General features: G+C 48.6%; 2 protein-coding genes and 1 non-coding gene across 3 annotated transcripts; 1 reads left to right on the top strand and 2 right to left on the bottom strand.

Annotated features, from left to right (window-relative positions):
• TRNAL-CAG (transfer RNA leucine (anticodon CAG)) lies at nucleotides 1–81 on the bottom strand. The gene has a single exon. It is a non-coding gene; the product is annotated as a tRNA-Leu (tRNA).
• Nucleotides 82–867: 786 nt separating this feature from the next.
• Nucleotides 868–1,584, top strand: LOC147978267 (uncharacterized). The gene has a single exon (XM_087516547.1). The coding sequence runs from the start codon at nucleotides 868–870 to the stop codon at nucleotides 1,582–1,584; it is 717 nt and encodes a 238-aa protein (XP_087372673.1).
• A 2,389-nt stretch (nucleotides 1,585–3,973) lies between these two features.
• On the bottom strand, nucleotides 3,974–5,305 carry LOC147978268 (uncharacterized). The gene has a single exon (XM_087516548.1). It carries the CDS (start codon nucleotides 5,303–5,305, stop codon nucleotides 3,974–3,976), a length of 1,332 nt encoding a protein of 443 aa, XP_087372674.1.
• Nucleotides 5,306–19,923: the final 14,618 nt, after the last annotated feature.

The following is a 19,923-nucleotide window of genomic DNA, read 5'->3' on the forward strand; positions in this document are numbered from 1 at the left end:
TGTCAAGAGTGGGATTTGAACCCACGCCCTTTCGGACCAGTACCTGAAACTGGCGCCTTAGACCAACTCGGCCATCTTGACGTCTATGCACACTTTGAAAAACCAAAGTACTTGTACGGCAGCATCTCCTACAAGTAAACATCTACTCCCTCCTTTCCTAAATATTTGTCTTTTTAAGGATTTCAAATGAACTACCACATATGGATGTATATAGACATATTTTAGAGTATAGATTCATTTATTTTGCTCCGTATGTAGTCATTTGTTGAAATATCTAGAAAGACAAATATTTAAAAACGGAGGGAGTAGTTTACATTGGAGTATTAGAGCATCTCCAGCCCCGCCCCCAAGAAGGCCCCCAGGCGATTTTTCGGCCGCCGGCGTCAAAAAATCGGCCCAGTCGCGCCTCCAAGGGCCCAGTTTTCGCCGGCTCCGGCCGAAATTGGCGCCGACGGACCCAACCCGAACCTGGCGTGCTGGGGTCGCTCGGGGGCGCTGGGCGAATCATTTTTGTCGCGAAGAGCCGCGGGTCAGCCGCGTCAGCGACTCGACTCCCTTCTCGCCGCTTCGTCGTCCTCATCGCCTCGTTTCCCGCGGCGAATCAATGCCAAAGCTGCACGCTGCGCGCGCTGCCGCGCCGGTCAGCCTCCATTGATGCCTCACGGGCGTGCAGTGAAGGCCGGGCGACGCGCGTCCCCTCGGCCGCCATGCCATCAAGCCACGCGTAACGCGCCGGCCAAGCCTACCACGCGGCGCCTCCGCCTATATAAGCCGACCACCAGCGCGCCGGAGGCACACACAGATACTCCACCGCCGACGCGCCCATTTCTCCCCCCTTCCTCCTCTCGCCGTCTCCAGTTCAGAAGAATGGCCGAGCGCTTTCCAGGCGACGGCGCGGCGGCGAATGGCTTCGGGCGCCGCCATCTTCACGAGGACGAGGCTCGCCTCCTTTTCGAGGCCGAGTACCCGGTCCCGCCGGATATGCGGGTGCCCGGGGCTTGGAGGATCAGCGCCGACGGCGTGCCGGTGCCACCACCACCCACCGGGGCGGCGTGGCGTGCGGAGATCGCACGTATCCGCGCGTCCCTGCCGCGGGCGGCGAGGGAGGGGCCACGGTACGTCCCCGACAGCCCGCTCTGGGAGCCCTACTTCCGCCGCCGTCACGCCGAGCAGCTCGAGGCCACCAATGGCGTCGTGCCCTCCGGCAGGCTCAACTCCGAGGGCCGGCGCCGGTGGTGGGGCATGCCCGGTCGCACGTTGGAGGCCGTCCTCGAGTACATCGAGGGCGGCAACACGCCGCGCCTCGAGTACCCCGCTCCTCCGTCCTTCTCACGCCGCTGTGGAAGCTCCTGGACGCCGAGGCGCATAGAGCGGCCCGGGGCGTCCTCCTCCTCGTTCGGCCGCTCGTCGGGCTCTCCCTGCCTCCGCCCCGTCAAGCCGGAGCCCCAGGACACGCCTGTCAGCGCGCGCACCGGCAGCTCCGGCGTCCGCATCGGCGACTCCGTCCCCCCCCCTCCACCGGCCGCTTCGTCCTCGTCGAGCCCAAACTGGAGCCCGGCCTCCCCGCGGAGTACGAGGAGATAGCCCGGCGCGGCTTCTCCGACGAGGACACCCTGCGGTGGGCGCGCGACGACTACCTCCGGACGGAGAAGACCCGGGTCCTGGAGGAGATCGCCGCCGGCAAGCGTGGGCGCGAGGACGAGCACGGCGTCGTGGTCCTCGACAGCGACGACGACGACGACGCCCCCGGACCGTCCAACCCGCCGCGCCAACTGGGGGAGGGATGCAGCAGGGACGGCGGCGGCGGAGACGACGACGACGACGGCGACTACACGCGGTTCTACCGCCTCCTCGGCATGTAGAACTGCAAAGGCGGGCGGCGAGCGGCGAGGTAGACGGCGAGGAGCGGCGATGGAGACGGCGGGGGCAGTCCGTGCTAGTTTTTTTTTCTTTTTTGTAAAATATGTTTAAATTTGAACGAACTCGCCGATGTTTGCGTTAAATTTGAGCCGTGTTTGCGCCGTATTTGACTTTTTCAAAAAAATATGGGCGCCGCGACTGCGCGGGGGGGGGGGGGGGGGGGGGGGGGGGGGGGGGGCGTCACGCCCGCAGTGCGCGGTTTAACGCCGGTGCGCCTTCAGGGGCGATTTTTAGTCCCTCCTGGAGGGCCAACGGCTGGAGATGCTATTATAATGCTGAGTACTTGACGAAAATTGATGTGCTACTATAATGCGAGTATTACCTGCGTTAGAAGGATTACATAGTACGTACTGCTTTTGGAAGCTGAATGATACTAATTAATGCATTCCTAGACTGATATAAGCAACTCTATTGCACTCTAATAATTTGTGTCAGTTACAAACTTTGGTTCGCGTTATATATTTTCAGAATTATTTGTCTGTAGTAATGAAACGTGCTTGCTTCTTTGATGAATCCAGCTGTTGGCTGCATTTCAGGTTGCATTTGTTTTACTTCTTGCTTAAGCGGCTTGTGGAGAATGGATCCAAATGAAATTGAGGGATACCTCCACACCAATTGACATTCCGAGCAACTTCTAAGTTAGTGATGTTTTTGAAAACACCTTCATTTGGCACCTCACCTTGTATGAACTAAAACCACAACACTTATTATGGATCAGAGGGGGTATTAAAGGATGCCTAGCGCTTATATGCTCTCGCCGTCTGGGTGTCTGGCCTCACTTACTGCATTGCCTCATGAACATAGGGCGCGGCCATCGATTTCATCAGGCCAACTCATCCTGGAATGCCGTGACGCTTCCCGCACTCCTCCCTGTCGTGCTACTATTCGAATTGTGTCAAATATTTTGTACAAGAAAGGTTACAGTTGGACTTTGAGTTGTTCTATATGTGTACATAGGGTATGGTGTAGTGTCCGAATAGGACTACCAACATAATAGCACACCCGACATGCGTCAGGAACGTGCGACACGCCCACCCACCGCGCCGTGCGTGACCATGTGCAGCGGCGGCACCACGATGAGAGTTCGAATGACGAGGTGGAAACTGGGGGAGAGGACCCGGGCGCCGACAGACCTAGGCGAGAACTGCCCAAGGAGCTTGCCAGGGGGTGGTGTGCCTAAAGTGTGAGACTTCGGTCGAGGCGGTGGGGCCGGAGAAGGCGAGACCTGTCGTGTCTACGTCACCGGCATCGCCCATGTCTCGCAATTGAGCCTGCTGTGTCCTCGTGACCACGAGCCGGCGGCATGGACGATGTCCCCACGACCGCGACATGGGCACCGAGTGTGGTCTCGACAACACCACCATGAGCAGTGTGGCCAACACGCATGATGCAACGCACCACCGCGTTGTCCTTCAGTCGTCGCCTCCCTGTGCGACGACCACCTCGTGGCGCGCGCCAAGCTGTCGCCGCCGGTCATCATCTTCATCTCTAACTCCAGTGTGTGTAGTGTTTGATGAAAATGCCTAAGAACGAAAAGGACCTGAGAGAGAGCAGTGTTGATGATGACATGTGGACCTTGCGATCAACTTAACGGTCAACCAAATGGAGTTGTGCCACGTCAGCCCTAACAGGTGAGTCCTACCTGCCATAAACATGTTTAAATCGTCTATAAAACGGCTATTGACTAAAATGTTGGTCTTTAGCAAATTCCTATGACAGAAGTGCTAGGTTATAGACACAAAGGTAAATGTGGTAGATTTTCTGAGACCGGTGCATGTGAAGTGGTAGTTTTGGGGTAAATACTCGAATATCTTAGAATTCTATACTAAGGTTGTGCAAATTCATACAGTATGTAATTGTAACCTAGTAATAATATAGCATATGATCCTCATGAGATATTACGCAAGTGCATGCATGTTGGGAGCGTGCTATTTCATCAGAGAGTACTCATGTTTTGTACAAACACGAAGAAGCCAAATAATCACCCTCATCCATCCATGTACTACTACAAGAGGAGAATCTTATCACTGGGCTAGGCCGGATTCTAGCTAGTCTAGTTATTGCCGTTCAAGCTCCTTATGAGCTGCAGGTGCTCGTCGCCGGAGACGTGGAGGTGCAGGCGGAGGTCGGACAGCAGCTCCTCCTTGGCCCAGCTCAGCGGCCCCGTGGCGCGGAACGCCTTCATCACGCTCACGTACGCCTCCAGCTCCAGGCCATGGACGCGGCCGTGGTCCTCCTGATGTGCCTCTGCCGCTTGCCGATTTCGTTTCATCGCCACCGCCTCTTCCTCGTCCACGTCCGCCGGGCGGCGGTGCATTGTCACGCTGGCGCGACCGTCGTCGGAAGAATCTTGCTCCTCTTCCTCGCGGCTCAGCGGCGGCGGCGGGATCGACGCTTCTCGATTTTCTTGGCAACGCTCGCCGGCGGCGGGAACTTCAGGAACTCCGCCGTTGCTGTTGCTTCCGCTGCTGCTGCTGCTGCTGCTGTTGTCTCCGTCGCTGCCATCCGCCGATGACGACGATCGATCAAACGTGCTACTACTACTAGAACCGCCGTCGGTGTCGCTGCTGCTATCTCTTACTGTTCCTCCAACCGCATCACATGACTCTTCATGATAGTAGGATTTATCATTGCTCGTCTCCTGCCGCCGTTTCTTCATCAGATAACAATGGCTTGGGTATCTTGCATCCTTGGGGAACAACTTGCTGCTACTATGCAACCTCTTGCCATCCGGTGCTTCCTTGGGGAACAACTTGCTGCTACTATGAAAATGAAACCTCTTGGCATCCGGGACTACGTCGTCGCCGTCCGCCGTCACCGTGGGGCTGCTCCTCTTCATCGTCGTCTTGCCCCCGAGCTTGACGGCATGGGGATCGGCGTACTTGCCGCCTCCGAGGTTGCCATTGTTGGCTTTGCCATTGATGTTCTTGCCGGGGATGGGGCGCGACGGCACGACGCTCTCGACGGGGATCTTGTTGCCCTTGTGGAGCACGACCCAGCCCTTCTCCCCGTACACCTGCCGGGGCCGGAGCGCGCCGCGGTCCGCCGTGAGGACCTGGGACGAGCCGACGATCTTGACCTCGAACCGGTCGGCGGCGGCGGCCACGACCTCGGCCCACTTCCACAGGCTGCCGTCCAGCACCTCGACGTTGTCGCCGGGGACGAGGTCCGCGGGGAGCTTGACGGCGGGGTCCGGGAGCGGGCGGACGAACTTCCTCAGGATGCGGCCCGAGTCCGGGCCGCCGTCGAACCAGCGCATGACGTAGGAGTGGCCGTTGCCCCAGACGACCTCGCCGGCGCGCCAGGCGCCCATGGCCATGGGAGGCGCCGCCGCGTCGTCCGTGGTGACCCACGCCTCCAGGCTCATGCCCAGCGTGATCCTCATGGCCGGCCGATCCTGCCTGTTCCCTCGATGATCCCCTCTCTCTACCGTGTTATCTTTGGACGCCTGCCGCAGCGAACTCGATCGCGACGCTATATATAAACTCGGCGAGAGGGAGAGAGACGCCGAGTCTAGTCGGATTCGATGAGACGCCGAGTTCTTGGGCGACTCGGAAGTAGGAACCGACACGTACTCCAACAAGCTAGCTCACCGTACGGATCGAGTACGACACCGACACGGCCGCCGGCAACGACATGTGACTGGGCTGGGACGTACTTGACGGCGGACGGTTTGCCGGACGACGTTGGCGATCAACGGCACGAGCAGGGAGCACGTTGTCGTGGTCTAAGCTAGGCTTAGTTCACAGAAGAATAAAACTCTTTGGGCAACTTGAACGCAAACCCTCGAACTGTTCGCAAGCGTTCAGATCAAACGGTTTAGACTTCCAACGTAATTTGCCATCCAAGGGGTACCCCATTGATCCCGAACTGGTCTGATTGCTCGTTTTTTTTCCCGCAAATCATGGGGCTTTTGCCGTCTTCCGGACGGCAGACACACTCGCGTCCGACAATTCAGCCCCACCCAAAAACCCTTCTGTCCAAAGAATCCTCTCCAGTACCCGATGCGGTTGCCGCGAATTCATGTCCGTCAGGGCTGCTGAAGAGCGGACGTGACTGAACGGCATTGATGTCGGTCAAAGCGACGCAACCAAACGAGTAGGTGGTGCCGTTTCAATGCCCACACGGCGGCCGAGAAGTCTACTCCGGCCACCGTGCTGTAATGAAGCTGGCTTCATGTCCCTTCGCCCGGCCTCGGTAATTTAAGCCGGGATCCGGTGCCATTCACACACACCTTTATTATAGATACTGACAAAATATCGTCTGTTTATGTAAATTATGTTTGAACTTTTATGAATTTTGTCGTGTTTGATGAAATTTGTCTGGTTTATTCAAATTTGTTTTGGAATTGACGCAGGTATGATTAAATGAACGGCTCTTATATCACTGCCCGTGCATGTACAATGTCGGTTTTAGGAGTAGTAGCATTGGAGATGCCCTTAACACAATATCTCTCGTCACACATATGAGGATATCTTAGCACAACTCCAGCGGCCGATTCCGCCACAGCCGAATGAGTGGGTTACAGAATTCGAAAGTGAACCCGCGATTCCACGCCCAATATCTGGGCGCCAAATGTGCTTAAAAAATATTTTTTCTGTCTCATAACATAAGAGCGTTTTTTACACTAGTGTAGTGTAAAAAACATTTTTATATTATAAGACAGAGGAAGTAATTCATTGTATATTTTTTGTCATGTCTAGGCTTAAGGTAAGACTACCTTAAAGCATCTACAACCGAATTTCCCATTTCCGCCCCAAACGCCCGCATGTCCGGTCACTATCCGGACAAAAATTAGCCATCGAACTGGTTCCTCAAACCTAGCCCAAATGCCTAGGTTGTCCGGCAACTTTCATATCAAGTTCATATGTGGGACGGATATGGAAAGACCCGGATGCGCCCGTACACCACGGGCACATCGGTTCAGCCGAGTTTAAAATGGCCCACGCCACCCCACCATCATCCCCACAAAAAGCGTATCCAAAGCTACTACACTCCACTCACTTCTCTCGCCCTCTTCAATCTCCTCTGTCCCCTCATAATCCATTCTGTGGTCCCCTCCGTCCCCTCCGCCATGGTCGGCTCTGGCTCTAACGAGTTCGACTGGGTGGGGCTCGTCGTTGGTGACCCATACAGCTCGTCCGAGCCGGACAAGGAGGAGCTCACACTCCGCATTGCACTCTTGCGCTTGCTGATGGACCAGGGCAGGAGCTCCTCCTCGACGGCGCCCACAAGCTTGTGGGTCGGCAATTCTTCCTCTGCGGCGGCCCGACGCCGCCCTGCCCACTCTCTACCATCGACGGCGAGGCGGCAACGCGATCTACGGCGCCCGACACCGCCAGCAATGGGCCCTGCTAGGAGCTGCTGGGGGCTGGTGCCCGCACTCCCTAGCACACCGGCACAGTAGCAGCAGCGAAAGACAGTGGGACGCCCCTACCACCATGTAATGAAGGCAGCAGCATAGGACGCAGTGCGACACGATTGCGGGTCATCAAGCCGCCGTCGCCCGCCGAGGACGACGATGCAACGCTCCACCTTGTAATCCGTCAGTCCTACACCTCGGCGGAGATAGATGCCCGCCGCCGCCGCCGCCTCAAGAACACGGCGGCTCCTCGTCGCGCGCTCGAGGAGTCGGGGAAGGTGGCACAATCGAAGGAGGTGGCGGCGGAGAGAGCCGCCTGACTCGCAGTAGAGGAGAACCGCGCCGCCCGACGCTTCGCGGGCTTGCTTATCTCGTCCTCGTCCTCCGGCTCTGACAATGACAACGACAGTATGACAAGCCGCCCACCACGGATGCGGGCGCCGCTAACAACCACCGAGACCGCAAGGGGAAGTGACCTGCGGGGGAGTGGTGAACTCCGGCTGCCCCTGTCCATTTATATCTAGGTTTTTTAACGTTTACAATTAGCTAAAATTTAAACTGTTTCGGCCCTTTTGTATGAACTATGTGGACGTCCGACGTCGGAAGTGCTAAGTTTTATGCTATATCTATTACCCCTATAAAAAAAAGAGAGGACGGAGAACCAAGTCATCCTATTCATCCAAACCTGCAATCTGAAAGCCTACATTCCTCCAAAACATCAAACACGTTTTATACTTTAATTATCCACGAATGCCATTGGGTTACAATCCTCGTAAACAACACGTCCCGTTAAAAAAAATAAACGAGCCCTCCCGCGACCATGCCCTCGGGCAGTTTTGCCCACCGCCCGACCTCTTCCCCCACATCCTCCCCGGCAGCCACCGCTGCCTCCGTCTGCATGCCGCCGGACCGCCGGACTGCCGCGCCCACTCTCCAGGCGCTCGGCCGCCCCGTCCACGCGCCGCCCGGTCCGGCCCCTCTCCTCCCCGTCCACGGGCCGCCGCGCCCAGCCGAGCCGCCCGGGCCGCCAGCGCGCCGCCTGGTCCGCCCCTGCCCCGTCCACGTGCCGCCCGGGCCGCCCCCGCCCGTCCACGCGCCGCCCGGGCGAACCGTGAAAGTTCGTACTTTCTGTTAATTGTTGATCCGTAACTGCATCACTGACTCGCTGGGGTGGACAGCTACTCTGGTGCGTTCTTTTTTCTCGGGCCTTCATTCCTCCTTTCTTTGTGTTCTGGTGTTATTTGCTAGATTGTGCCGGTCGGTTGGATGTGGGGATTAAAGTAGGGGTCGTAGTGGTGGATGCTTCTATGTGTATCTTCACGTGTCGCCGTTGACGCTGACAGTTTGCTCGATTGGGCCGGTCAGTAGGATGTGGGGATTAAAGGGTAGAGGCCGTAGTGGTGGATGCTTCTATGTGTATCTTCACGTGTTGCCGTTCATGCGGACCATTGGGGGTTTAGATTAGGTGCTTTTATTGCTGATTGGATGGGTTTGGTGTGGACCATTGTGGTGTTCGTCCTTTTCGTAGGTCTTTCTTATAGGATGTACTGTTATTTAATTCTCAATGTAGGTTTGCTTGATGTGTTTACTAATTTGTGATTGTCATTTTTGTATTTTAGTCATGTCTAGATGAATTTTTGCCAGCTGGGTCATGGCCGTCGGGGTGCTATTCAGGTTATCATTGTTCCCACGCTCCCAGCCATGATATTATTTGATGTACAAATTTAACTGGTTAATTCTCACATGTGAAATTAGGATATTCTTTCGGCTGATCACATTTTAACTCTGAAACTGAACATTATTTACCTTATATTTTGCATGTAGTCTTCATGATAGTATATTATAATTTATCTACTATCTCCCTTGCTGGAAGAATTAGCTTTTGCTGTTCTATTTCAGCTATGAAAGAACACATCAGAGTTTACTATATTCTGAAGAAGAAATTGTAAATGCAGGTCCAATGGCTCGATGTGGGGATTCCGAATTTACTTGCCGAGTTGAGTGCCAAGGATTTGAACTTGTGATGCATTAAGGCAAGGATCCATATTTTTCATTTGTCAACCTTTCATGTGTTATTTCCATATTTTTGTTCTTGCAATTTCCTCATCCGGGTAATATGCTCCGAACCCATCAGTTCTGGAAATTAGAAAATTTTCACCGCTTAGTACAAAAGCATTTTTTATGATTGAATATAAAGCATGGTAGTTTTAGCTTCACCAGGCGGTTTGAGGTGTCAATTTGTGTTTAGGTGTGCGGCTGTGTTAGATTTGGTCTTTTGCTTTACTATCATCAATGACTTTGTGTCACATCGGCGGAGTTCGTCATATGGTTCCCCAGATTTCTATTTTAGTTGGCCATGCCATTGTGTCGTCATGTCTATTTAGTGTTTATTAGTCTAGCTCTATGCTAGATGGAGATCGGCGCAGCTGATTGTGTCTGGTGTAGTCGGAAGTGGGCTGGTATGCTTGATTGTGTCCATGCTGCCTTTTAAGTTTCATTGCTTTTTTATTTTTGTCAACAAAAAAATGTGGAGCCGCACCTTAATTGTCATGGTGATGTTGGATATACTGTTCTATTATTTGACAAGTCAGTGTGTGTATATCTGGCAAAGTGACAATCACAGTAAACTAGGAAGCTTAGACGTAGAGTTTAAAGAAAATTCAGAAGCACTGGAGGCTCATGCTTCTACTATCTTGTTTTAAGCTCCAGTCAGGAGTGGTGTTTCTAAAATAGAGCTTATTAATTTTCACATATATAGCATGTGTTCGTAATAGCATTCCCGTCTCATTCTTTCTTTTCTATTTTGTCTATCTACAAATTCTAGAGCTCCTGTTGAAGTTACTAATCTTTTCATATGTTTTTAACCTTTTATAACTATGCAAAAAAGGTCCTCATAAAGAAGAGCCGCAGGTTTCAGAAATAAGATGTTTATAACCACGCAGACAAGGTTCTGAACTTCTGATAAAGACGACCCACAAGTTTCAGAAATAAGGTAAGAAAAATCGAAGGTAGAACATGCAGGCACATTCCTTTGCACATCAAACAACAACTGTGAATACAATGGTATGAATGTCACAATAGTTAGACATCTCGTTTCCTATTACCCCGTGTGTTGCTTCAGTAAATTAAGTCTATGTGCTTAGCTTGGTCTACTTAGTTCAAGGTTACTATTTTTAGACCCCCTAGCAAATTTGCAGGTGAACGTACGTATATAGAATAGAATCCAATAGCTCATTCAGTTTCCCTCCATGAACAAGCTTATTGTGGCTCCGCGGCACAAAATAGAGCCAGCTTGCAGACAAGTATCAATGCTTCTAGGCATGAATACCCACAGGTTTTCCTTGTTATGTTTCTGAAACATGTCACCATAGTTTTTGGTTTCCTTATTATGTTTTTGAAACATGTCGCCATATTGTGCTCGGTCTTCGAATGTAATTTGTGGTAGTGAAGGAGGAAGTTGTCCATTTTAAGAAATAACTTTTATTGTACCATGAGATTCACTAGGCAATCAACAACTCACTTTTTCTGTACCATGAGATTCACTATGCAATCAACCGCTCCTTGAAACATGGCAGCAGCTGCTATTGTTTTTGTGTTGCTTGGTGATTTGTACTGAGAATGAATTTCCAGTAAAAATATCATATGTTTGTACCGAATGATTTGTTGGCAGGTCGCCACAACAAAAATCTGAAAAAAACCATCAAGTTGTGACTACAAGGTAGAGGAGTTTATTCTCTGATGAAGATTTGATAGCTAACAACATACATGCAAGCATCGACCAGTTCAAGTCATATTCACCATCTCTAATTTTGATCTGCTAAGTCTGACAATGATTTGTAGAGTGTCCAATGGAGGTTCTTCCATTTACCAATTTGTGATCCCAGCCTTTTCTTTCCTGATTAAAAAGAAAAACATCTTCTAATTGCCTTTTCTGAACTTATCTTTGAGATAACTTGCATCCAACAGTTAACTGCTCCAAGATTAGGCAATCAAAACTGAATTTATGACTATGCATGTATGAAAAACTGTTAATATCTGCAGTTTGACTAATCTCTGGATCGGCTGCAGCTTGGAGATGAGATTCTTTGTCTTTGGAGATGGTTATACGTTTTATAGGTTATATTCTCCAGGAAGCGATGTTGTCTGGGTGTTGCGGATGAAAGAAGACTTGGACATGGGCGTGTTGAGATTAATCCATGTGTGTATCTTCTACGAGCTGCAGAAGGTCAGGTACCACTACCTCCATATAAGGTGCACACAAACTGTAAAATTAAAACTATTGATCATTCATCAGTGTGTTATACTACATCCATATAAGGTCAGCAGCCCTTTTCTCCATTTCCTGCAAGTACTTGACAAAATTCTCATTACAGAATCCACATATTATGCATTACAGGCAGAAAATATGTTTATCCATTGGAAGCCAATCAATGAATTATATGCGTTGGCATGCACTGTTGGAGCCATGGTTCTTTGGGAATCTATTCATTATGTGTACTAGGCACTTCTCAACACTTCCATAATTATTATAGAAACCTCTTGAAATTTGCAGTGCTCATCAGACCTGTCATGTGTCCAGTGCAGGTCTTGCAGTCAACTATTCAGATTATTGACTGAGGGCGATATTTTTAGGCCTACGGAATCTGCAAAGGATGTGCCAAACCAAGATTAATTATGATTTTTGTAAATTGCATGGGTTTACTTATTTACCTGCTCCTTTGATGATTTTGATTCATTTGTGGAAATTTGAGAGCTTTCTTCGAATGTCCGGAAAAATGGTTCAAGGCTTGTTTGGCTGAAACTGTAGATTAGCAAGACTAACGTGTGTTGAGCATGTCAGCCTATGTGTGGGTAGGAGTGAAACTGTAGATTATGCTAGAGACGAGTTTCTAAAAGAAGTCCTGGAGACGATGGCGCTGCTGCTGCTGCTCCTCTTGCAATGGGCAAACTGGGGGCTGCAGTTCTAGGACTTCAAGGAGGAAAGGAAGACATGGTTACTTCTTAAAGAGGTTAGTTGTTTCCCTGCAGAAAAATGAATCTCTAGAGTTGTTTACCTAAACCTGTTCCAAATATGGTACCTTATTACAGAACTTAGCACCATTTTCTAAAAATAGGGCTGGGTAGCATGAGCCAACCATAGGGGATGATGTTTCAAGAGAATAAATTGATTGTAGCTACTGAACTGGTATTAGTAAGTGCTGGAATTTTGTTTATTTTGGGCCTAGCCCAATAGCAGTTTCAGAAATTCCTAATAAATTCTAGAGGCCCACACAGCCCATTTGTGCAAGGCAAGAGGTGGAACAAAAGTTTAGTCCCACATTGCTAGTTTAGAGGGAGTTGGACCTCTTTATAAGGGAGGTTCTTTCCCCACATGTATGAGCATGAGAATAAGAGGGACATCCACGCGCGCTCCTCCTCCGCTGCCCGCCTCGTCACGACGCGCCGCGCCGCGCCGCGCCGCGGGTTGCGGGTTGCGGGAATGAGCCGAGCCGATGTCTAAATTTTAGCCACGCACAACGTGGGGTTTTTGGGGAGCGCTCAGCGCGACTACTGGCTGCTTCATCACGGACGATCCGGTCGCCGACGACTACGTCCACGACCTCCTCGACGACATGGCAGGCGAGGACACCGACCCCAAGTCCAGCGCTTTTGCTGCTGCTGTCCCGTACGTGTTCTTGTCTTTCCTGTTAAAGGTTCTGCCGCAGTTCCTTGTTCTAGTCCTTGTCCTACACATGTTAGGTTCTACTTCATATATTCTACTTGCTATACTGTCTGCTTTAGATATGATAGGCTACGGTTCATATATGCAGAAGCTATTTACCTTCTCTCTGTCAGAACGCATGACTTGTTTTATCTCTTCTATATTAGTCATACTTTATCTAGTATTTCTGTTAATAAAATCATTTGGTAAATTGCTCATATTTCCAACAATCCAAAAACCTTACTATAGGCAATTTACCCCAAGTGGTTTTGCTGCTTCCATGAGACCTCCTATGTTTGAGGGTATCCACTCGCGTGAGAGCAGTCTTATGGTTTCAAACCATGAGTTGCTACGACGCCACTCTCGGCAAACCTGAAGGAGAGTTTGATGCTCAACAGGCATAAGCTTTTCAGAAAATGGATACTCTGTTTAAGGCTGCTCTCTTGAGTGTTCTTGGTGAGAACATAGTTGATGCTTATGCGTTAATTGATAATGGAAAAGATATGTGGGATGCACTCGAGGCCAAGTTTGGGGTCTCGGATGCTGGCACTGAGCTGTACATCATGGAGCAATTCTATGATTACAGGATGACTGAAGAGCGCTCCGTGGTTGAGCAAGCTCATGAGATACAGTCATTTGCTAGAGAACTTGAGCACTTCAATTGTATGCTACCGGACAAGTTTGTTGCCGGAGGTATCATCACTAAGCTTCCTCCTTCATGGAGGAACTTTGCTACCTTGCTGAAGCATAAGAGGCAGGAGTTTTCCGTCCCGGATCTCATTGGCACTCTTGATGTGGAAGAAAAGGCGAGAGCAAAGGACACGTGCTCGAGGTATTGAGGGAGGATCTAGTGCCAATGTGGTACAGAAGCAGAACTTCCAGCCCCACAAGTTCAAGAACAAGGGCAAGTTTGATGAAAAAGCAAAGTTTAATGGGAAGAACAAGGCTGTGCAACACACAAACTTCAAGAAGAAGAATGGCAAGAAGAAAGGTGCTTGTCATGTGTGTGGGGATCTTGATCATTGGGCTCCTAGTTGCCCTAATCGCTATGACAAGCGTCATCCTGGGAAAGGCGGCAAGACCGCTAATGTTGTCATTGGAGACACTGACATGAAGGATGCTGGGTATGGTATATTTCCCACTATTCTTTCAGTATGTCATTCTCCTGACTGGTTGATTGACACGGGTGCTAATGTGCATGTATGCGGTGATATTTCCATGTTTTCGTCTTATCAGACTGCAGGGACTTCAACCGTGCTGATGGGCAACGGTTCAAGTGCTTCTGTTCGTGGTGTTGGCACGGTCGATCTGAAGTTTATTTCGGGGAAGATCGTGCGGCTGAAGAACGTGCATTATGTCCCCTCCGTCAATAAAAATCTTGTTAGCGGATCTCTTCTGTGTAGAGATGGCTACAAGCTTGTCTTTGAGTCGAATAAATTTGTAATATCCAAGTATGGAACCTTTGTTGGTAAAGGCTATGAGTCAGGAGGCTTGTTTCGTTTATCCTTATCAGACGTTTGCAATAAAGTTGTTAATCATATTTGCAACAATAGTGAATCCAATGTGTGGCATTCACGTCTTTGTCATGTTAACTTTGGTTGCATGTCGCGACTAGCGAAGTTGAACTTAATCCCTAGTTTCACCACCGTCAAGGGATCTAAGTGTCAAGTATGTGTGCAAGCTAAGCAACCTCATAAGTCTCACACGACTGCGGAAATAAGAAATCTTGCACCACTAGAGCTCATACATTCAGATCTATGTGAAATGAATGGTGTGTTGACAAAAGGTGGAAAGAAATATTTCATGACGTTAATTGATGACTCCACTAGATACTGCCGTGTGTATCTTCTGAAATCTAAGGATGAGGCTTTGAACTTTTTCAAGATCTACAAAGCTGAAGTGGAAAACCAACTTGATCGAAAAATCAAGAGGCTTAGGTCCGACCGTGGTGGAGAGTATTTTTCCAATGAGTTTGATGCTTTTTGTGCGGAACATGGTATAATCCATGAAGGACTCCTCCCTACTCACCTCAGTCAAATGGGGTGGCCGAAAGAAAGAACTGTACTCTAACTGATTTGGTTAACGCCATGTTAGATACATCGGGTCTCTCCAAGGCATGGTGGGGGAGGCGATATTGACAACATGTCATGTCCTGAACCGAGTCCCCACAAAGAACAAAGAGATAACTCCATTCGAGGAATGGGAGAAGAAAAGGTTAAAATTCTCTTATCTACGAACATGGGGTTGTTGAGCGAAAGTCAATGCTCCAATTTCAAAGAAGCGGAAGCTTGGACCAAAGACTGTGGATTGTGTTTTCCTGGGATATGCTTTTCATAGCATTGGCTATAGATTCTTGGTTGTAAAATCTGAGGTACCTGACATGCACGTTGGTACGATCATGGAGTCGAATGATGCGACTTTTTTTGAAGATATCTTTCCCATGAAGGATATGGCTACCTCATCTAATCAGGAGATGCCTAGTTCATCGAATCAAGAACCAGTTACAATTACCGAGCCCACAATTTCGATGGAACACTTTGAAAGTCCTGTGGAGGAGAACAATGAAGTTCCTATTAGGAGCAAGAGCTAGAGGACTGCAAAGACCTTTGGTGATGATTTTCTTGTGTACCTCATAGATGACACTCCCAGTTCTATTTCAGAGACCTATGCATCTAAAGATGCTGACTACTGGAAGGAAGCGGTTCGTAGCGAGATGGATTCCATCTTGGCAAATGAAACTTGGCAGATAACTGATCGTCCTTATGGGTGCAAACCTATAGGATGCAAATGGGTATTCAAGAAAAAGCTTAGGCCTGATGGTACTATTGAAAAGTACAAGGCTCGGCTCGTGGCTAAGGGTTATACCCAAAAGGAAGGTGAAGACTTCTTTGATACTTACTCACCTGTGGCTCGACTGACCACTATTCGAGTTCTACTTTCACTAGCTGCCTCGCATGGTCTTCTCGTTCATCAATGGATGTTAAGACTGCTTTCCTAAATGGAGAGTTGGACGAGGAAATTTATATGGAACAACCAGATGGGTTTGTACTAGATGGTCAGGAAGGGAAAGTGTGCAAGTTGCTGAAGTCTTTGTACGGACTTAAGCAAGCACCCAAACAGTGGCATGAGAAGTTTGAAAGAACTTTAACAGTTGCAGGCTTTGTTGTGAACGAAGCTGACAAATGTGTGTACTATCGCCATGGTGGGGGCGAGGGAGTTATCCTGTGCTTGTATGTTGATGACATACTGATTTTCGGAACCAATCTGAATGTTATTAAGGAGGTCAAGGATTTCCTATCTCGTTGTTTTGAGATGAAGGATTTAGGAGTGGCTGATGTCATTCTGAACATCAAGTTGTTGAGAGACGATGATGGTGGGATTACATTGCTTCAATCTCACTATGTGGAAAAGATCTTGAGTCGCTTTGGCTATAGTTACTGCAAGCCCTCTCCAACACCATATGATGCTAGTGTGTTGCTTCGAAAGAATCGAAGAATTGCTAGAGACCAATTGAAGTATTCTCAGATCATTGGCTCGCTTATGTACTTAGCCAGTGCTACAAGACCTGCCATCTCTTTTGCTGTTAGCAAACTGAGTCGGTTTGTTTCAAAACCAGGAGATGTGCATTGGAAAGCTCTAGAGAGAGTTTTGCGTTATTTGAAAGGCACTGCAAATTATGGAATTCACTACACCGGGCATCCAAAGGTGCTTGAAGGGTATAGTGACTCAAACTGGATCTCAGATGCTGATGAGATAAAGGCCACGAGCGGTTATGTATTCACTCATGGAGGTGGCACTGTTTCTTGGAAGTCTTGCAAGCAGACCATCTTAACGAGGTCAACAATGGAAGCAGAACTCACAGCACTAGATACAGCTACGGTCGAAACAGATTGGCTTCGTCGGCTCTTGAATGACTTACCGGTTGTTGAGAAACCTATACCGGGTATCCTTATGAACTGCGACAATTAAACTGTGATCATGAAAGTGAGCAGCTCAAAGGATAACATGAAGTCATCAAGACACGTTCAGAGAAGGTTAAAGTCTGTCAGAAAAATGAAAAACTCCGGAGTTATTGCATTGGATTATATCCAAACGTCTAAAAATCTGGCAGATCCTTTTACTAAGGGTCTATCACATAATGTGATAGATAATGCATCGAGGGAGATGGGTATGAGACCCACAATATGAGTTGTTCACAGTGATAACCTATTCTTTGTGATTGAAGATCCCATGGATTAGATGTGGAAGACAAGCTGTTGGTCAACTGAGAGGAGAGTATCCTTACTATTCACAATACCACTCCATGAAGATGCAATACTCTCCTTATCTGCATGGCAGGTTGATGTATATCTTAATGTGTTCTAAGTGGCTTATTTAAGCAGAGATGTTATCCTGCAGAACATCTTTTGAAGAACACACCTATATGAGTCTGATTGTCAAACATCGCAATCTATGAGAGTAGGGTTCTCTCTAATAAACTCATGAAAGGTCACGGAGTATGACGCATAAGCTCCACCCGCGGGGAAGACCCACGGTAGCCACGTATTGGTCAAGGCTTTATGTGAAGCTAGATTCGCAAAAAACTTGCAGTTCAAGGCCGAGTCCACTGTTCAAGTTGCTTACTAGTGTAGCATAGAGTTCTAGGTGGAAGTTCAACTTAACAGTCTCCACTGCAGTACCGGTATATAAAACAGTGATTTGGAACCAAAGAAATTTTTTTGTGTGCCTCTAGGATCTGGTGGGGGATTGCTGGAATTTTGTCTATTTTGGGCCTAGCCCAATAGCAGTTTCAGAAATTCCTAATAAATCCTAGAGGCCCACGCAGCCCATTTGTGCAAGGCAAGAGGTGGAACAAAAGTTTAGTCCCACATTGCTAGTTTAGAGGGAGTTGGACCTCTTTATAAGGGAGGTTCTTTCCCCACATGTATGAGCATGAGAACAAGAGGGACATCCACGCGCGCTCCTCCTCCGCTGCCCGCCTCGCCGCGCCGTGCCGCGGGTTGCGGGAATGAGCCGAGCCGATGTCTAAATTTTTGCCACGCACGACGGGTATACGAAAGGTCACGTGGGAGTTGAAACGTTTTTCTGTAGTGGACGCTGAATTCGAACGGCGCGCCTCTTCGGCCGCTGCCTGTTCGCTTCGTCTCCCTTCGTTGCTTCACCTCCCGCCGCAGCCTCTTCGCGTCCTTTTCCTGTGCCTATATAAGAGAGGTCGCTCCTCTCCAGAGAGACACACCAGAAGATCCCCTTCCTCTTGCCATAAAGTTTCTGAGCACTGCGCTGCTGCTACGATCTTCCCCATCCCGGCTTGTGGCGTGCACCGCAGGTCGGGACAGTAGGCCTCCGAAACCACACCTTTTGAGTCCTGTACGGGAGAAGGGTGATAAGGTTTTTGGAGAGCGCTCAGCGCGACTACTGGCTGCTTCATCACGGACGATCCGGTCGCCGACGACTACTTCCCCGACGTCCACGACCTCCTCGACGACATGGCAGGCGAGGACACCGACCCCAAGTCCAGCGCTTCTGCTGCTGCTGTCCCGTACGTGTTCTTCTCTTTCCTGTTAAAGGTTCTGCCGCAGTTCCTTGTTCTAGTCCTTGTCCTACACATGTTAGGTTCTACTTCATGTATGCTACTTGCTATACTGTCTGCTTTAGATATGATAGGCTACGGTTCATATATGCAGAAGCTATTTACCTTCTCTCTGTCAGAACGCATGACTTGTTTTATCTCTTCTATATTAGTCATGCTTTATCTAATATTTCTGTTAATAAAATCATTTGGTAAATTACTCATATTTCCAACAGTAAGTTGTCATTCCAAGTTCCTAGAGAACCACAAGGGATGTATTCTTTTGTTATCTAAAAATGCTTCTAATGTGTAGTTCATCTGAGGAGTGCAAGCGGTCAGCTTGGAGCTGTCTATTGCCTCCGGCGAATGTCATCTTCCAGCTCGTGGCCTTGCCCTCAAGTTTTTTCTTATTGTACTAAGCTGCAAAAGCTTTTTTATTGGTTATTTTAGATGGATGCAAACCCACAATAGTCCATATAGAATCAGTGATAATAAGATTGCCCCTTTGTGTTTTCTGCAGAAAGTAGCCACCATGCTTCTCAAATCTGGGTGTTGTTTTGTCCACAGGCTTTCATCTAAAGAGAAGCACATCGATGAAGAAAAACGATGTGGTCAAAGGCAATCTGTTTCAGGTACATACTCTATACTGATTAAAACATATGAGTAAGGTTGAGACAATTATGCTCTATCTCAAAATGTTTTCTAAAAACTAACCTCATAAATTTTGTTGTTTTAAGCAGTACCGTACAAATTTGTTCTTTAGGTCATTTTGTCCATAGCTTTGGGTTTCATTCTCTTCATTGTGTTGGGATTTTAGAAGCATTGAGCAGTCGCATGACAAGTACAAGGAACATCATCAGTACAGCAGGGAGGTTGAAACAAGAAGTTGAGGTGATCAATCAAGACAATAAATTGTAGTGTCATATTCTTCTGAATGAATAGGTACCATTCTCCACTGTTAAAAAAAATCTAATAACTGAATGGTGCTTTGTTTTTTTACCATTCACATTCCCAGCTGCGAAGATGATGAGCATTTGTGTTTTTTAGATGCCGCACCTCTGTTTTTGTTGACCTTTGATTCATGCATATATATAAATTCTATGAAAATGTACCATAGGAAATGTGAATTCATAACTCTATGGTTGATGTAATCTATTGATTTCGATGTGCCTATGTTATGAGGATTTTGAGTAATGAAATACCTATTAAGTCTTTTTTTGATTGGTTTCTTGTTTTTCACAATGGTTATACAAGACACGGAAATATCATTTCCCTACTTTGCCAAACCTTGTTTTTAAAAGACTACTTTGCCAAACCGGACACCCACATAACCCTTGCTCATGGTTGAACTATGAACCCAACACTTAAAAT

Source organism: Triticum urartu, chromosome 3A (genome assembly GCF_056163025.1).
Source record: "Triticum urartu cultivar PI428250 chromosome 3A, HENAU_Tu73, whole genome shotgun sequence".
In the NCBI taxonomy this organism is placed as follows: Eukaryota; Viridiplantae; Streptophyta; class Magnoliopsida; order Poales; family Poaceae; genus Triticum; species Triticum urartu.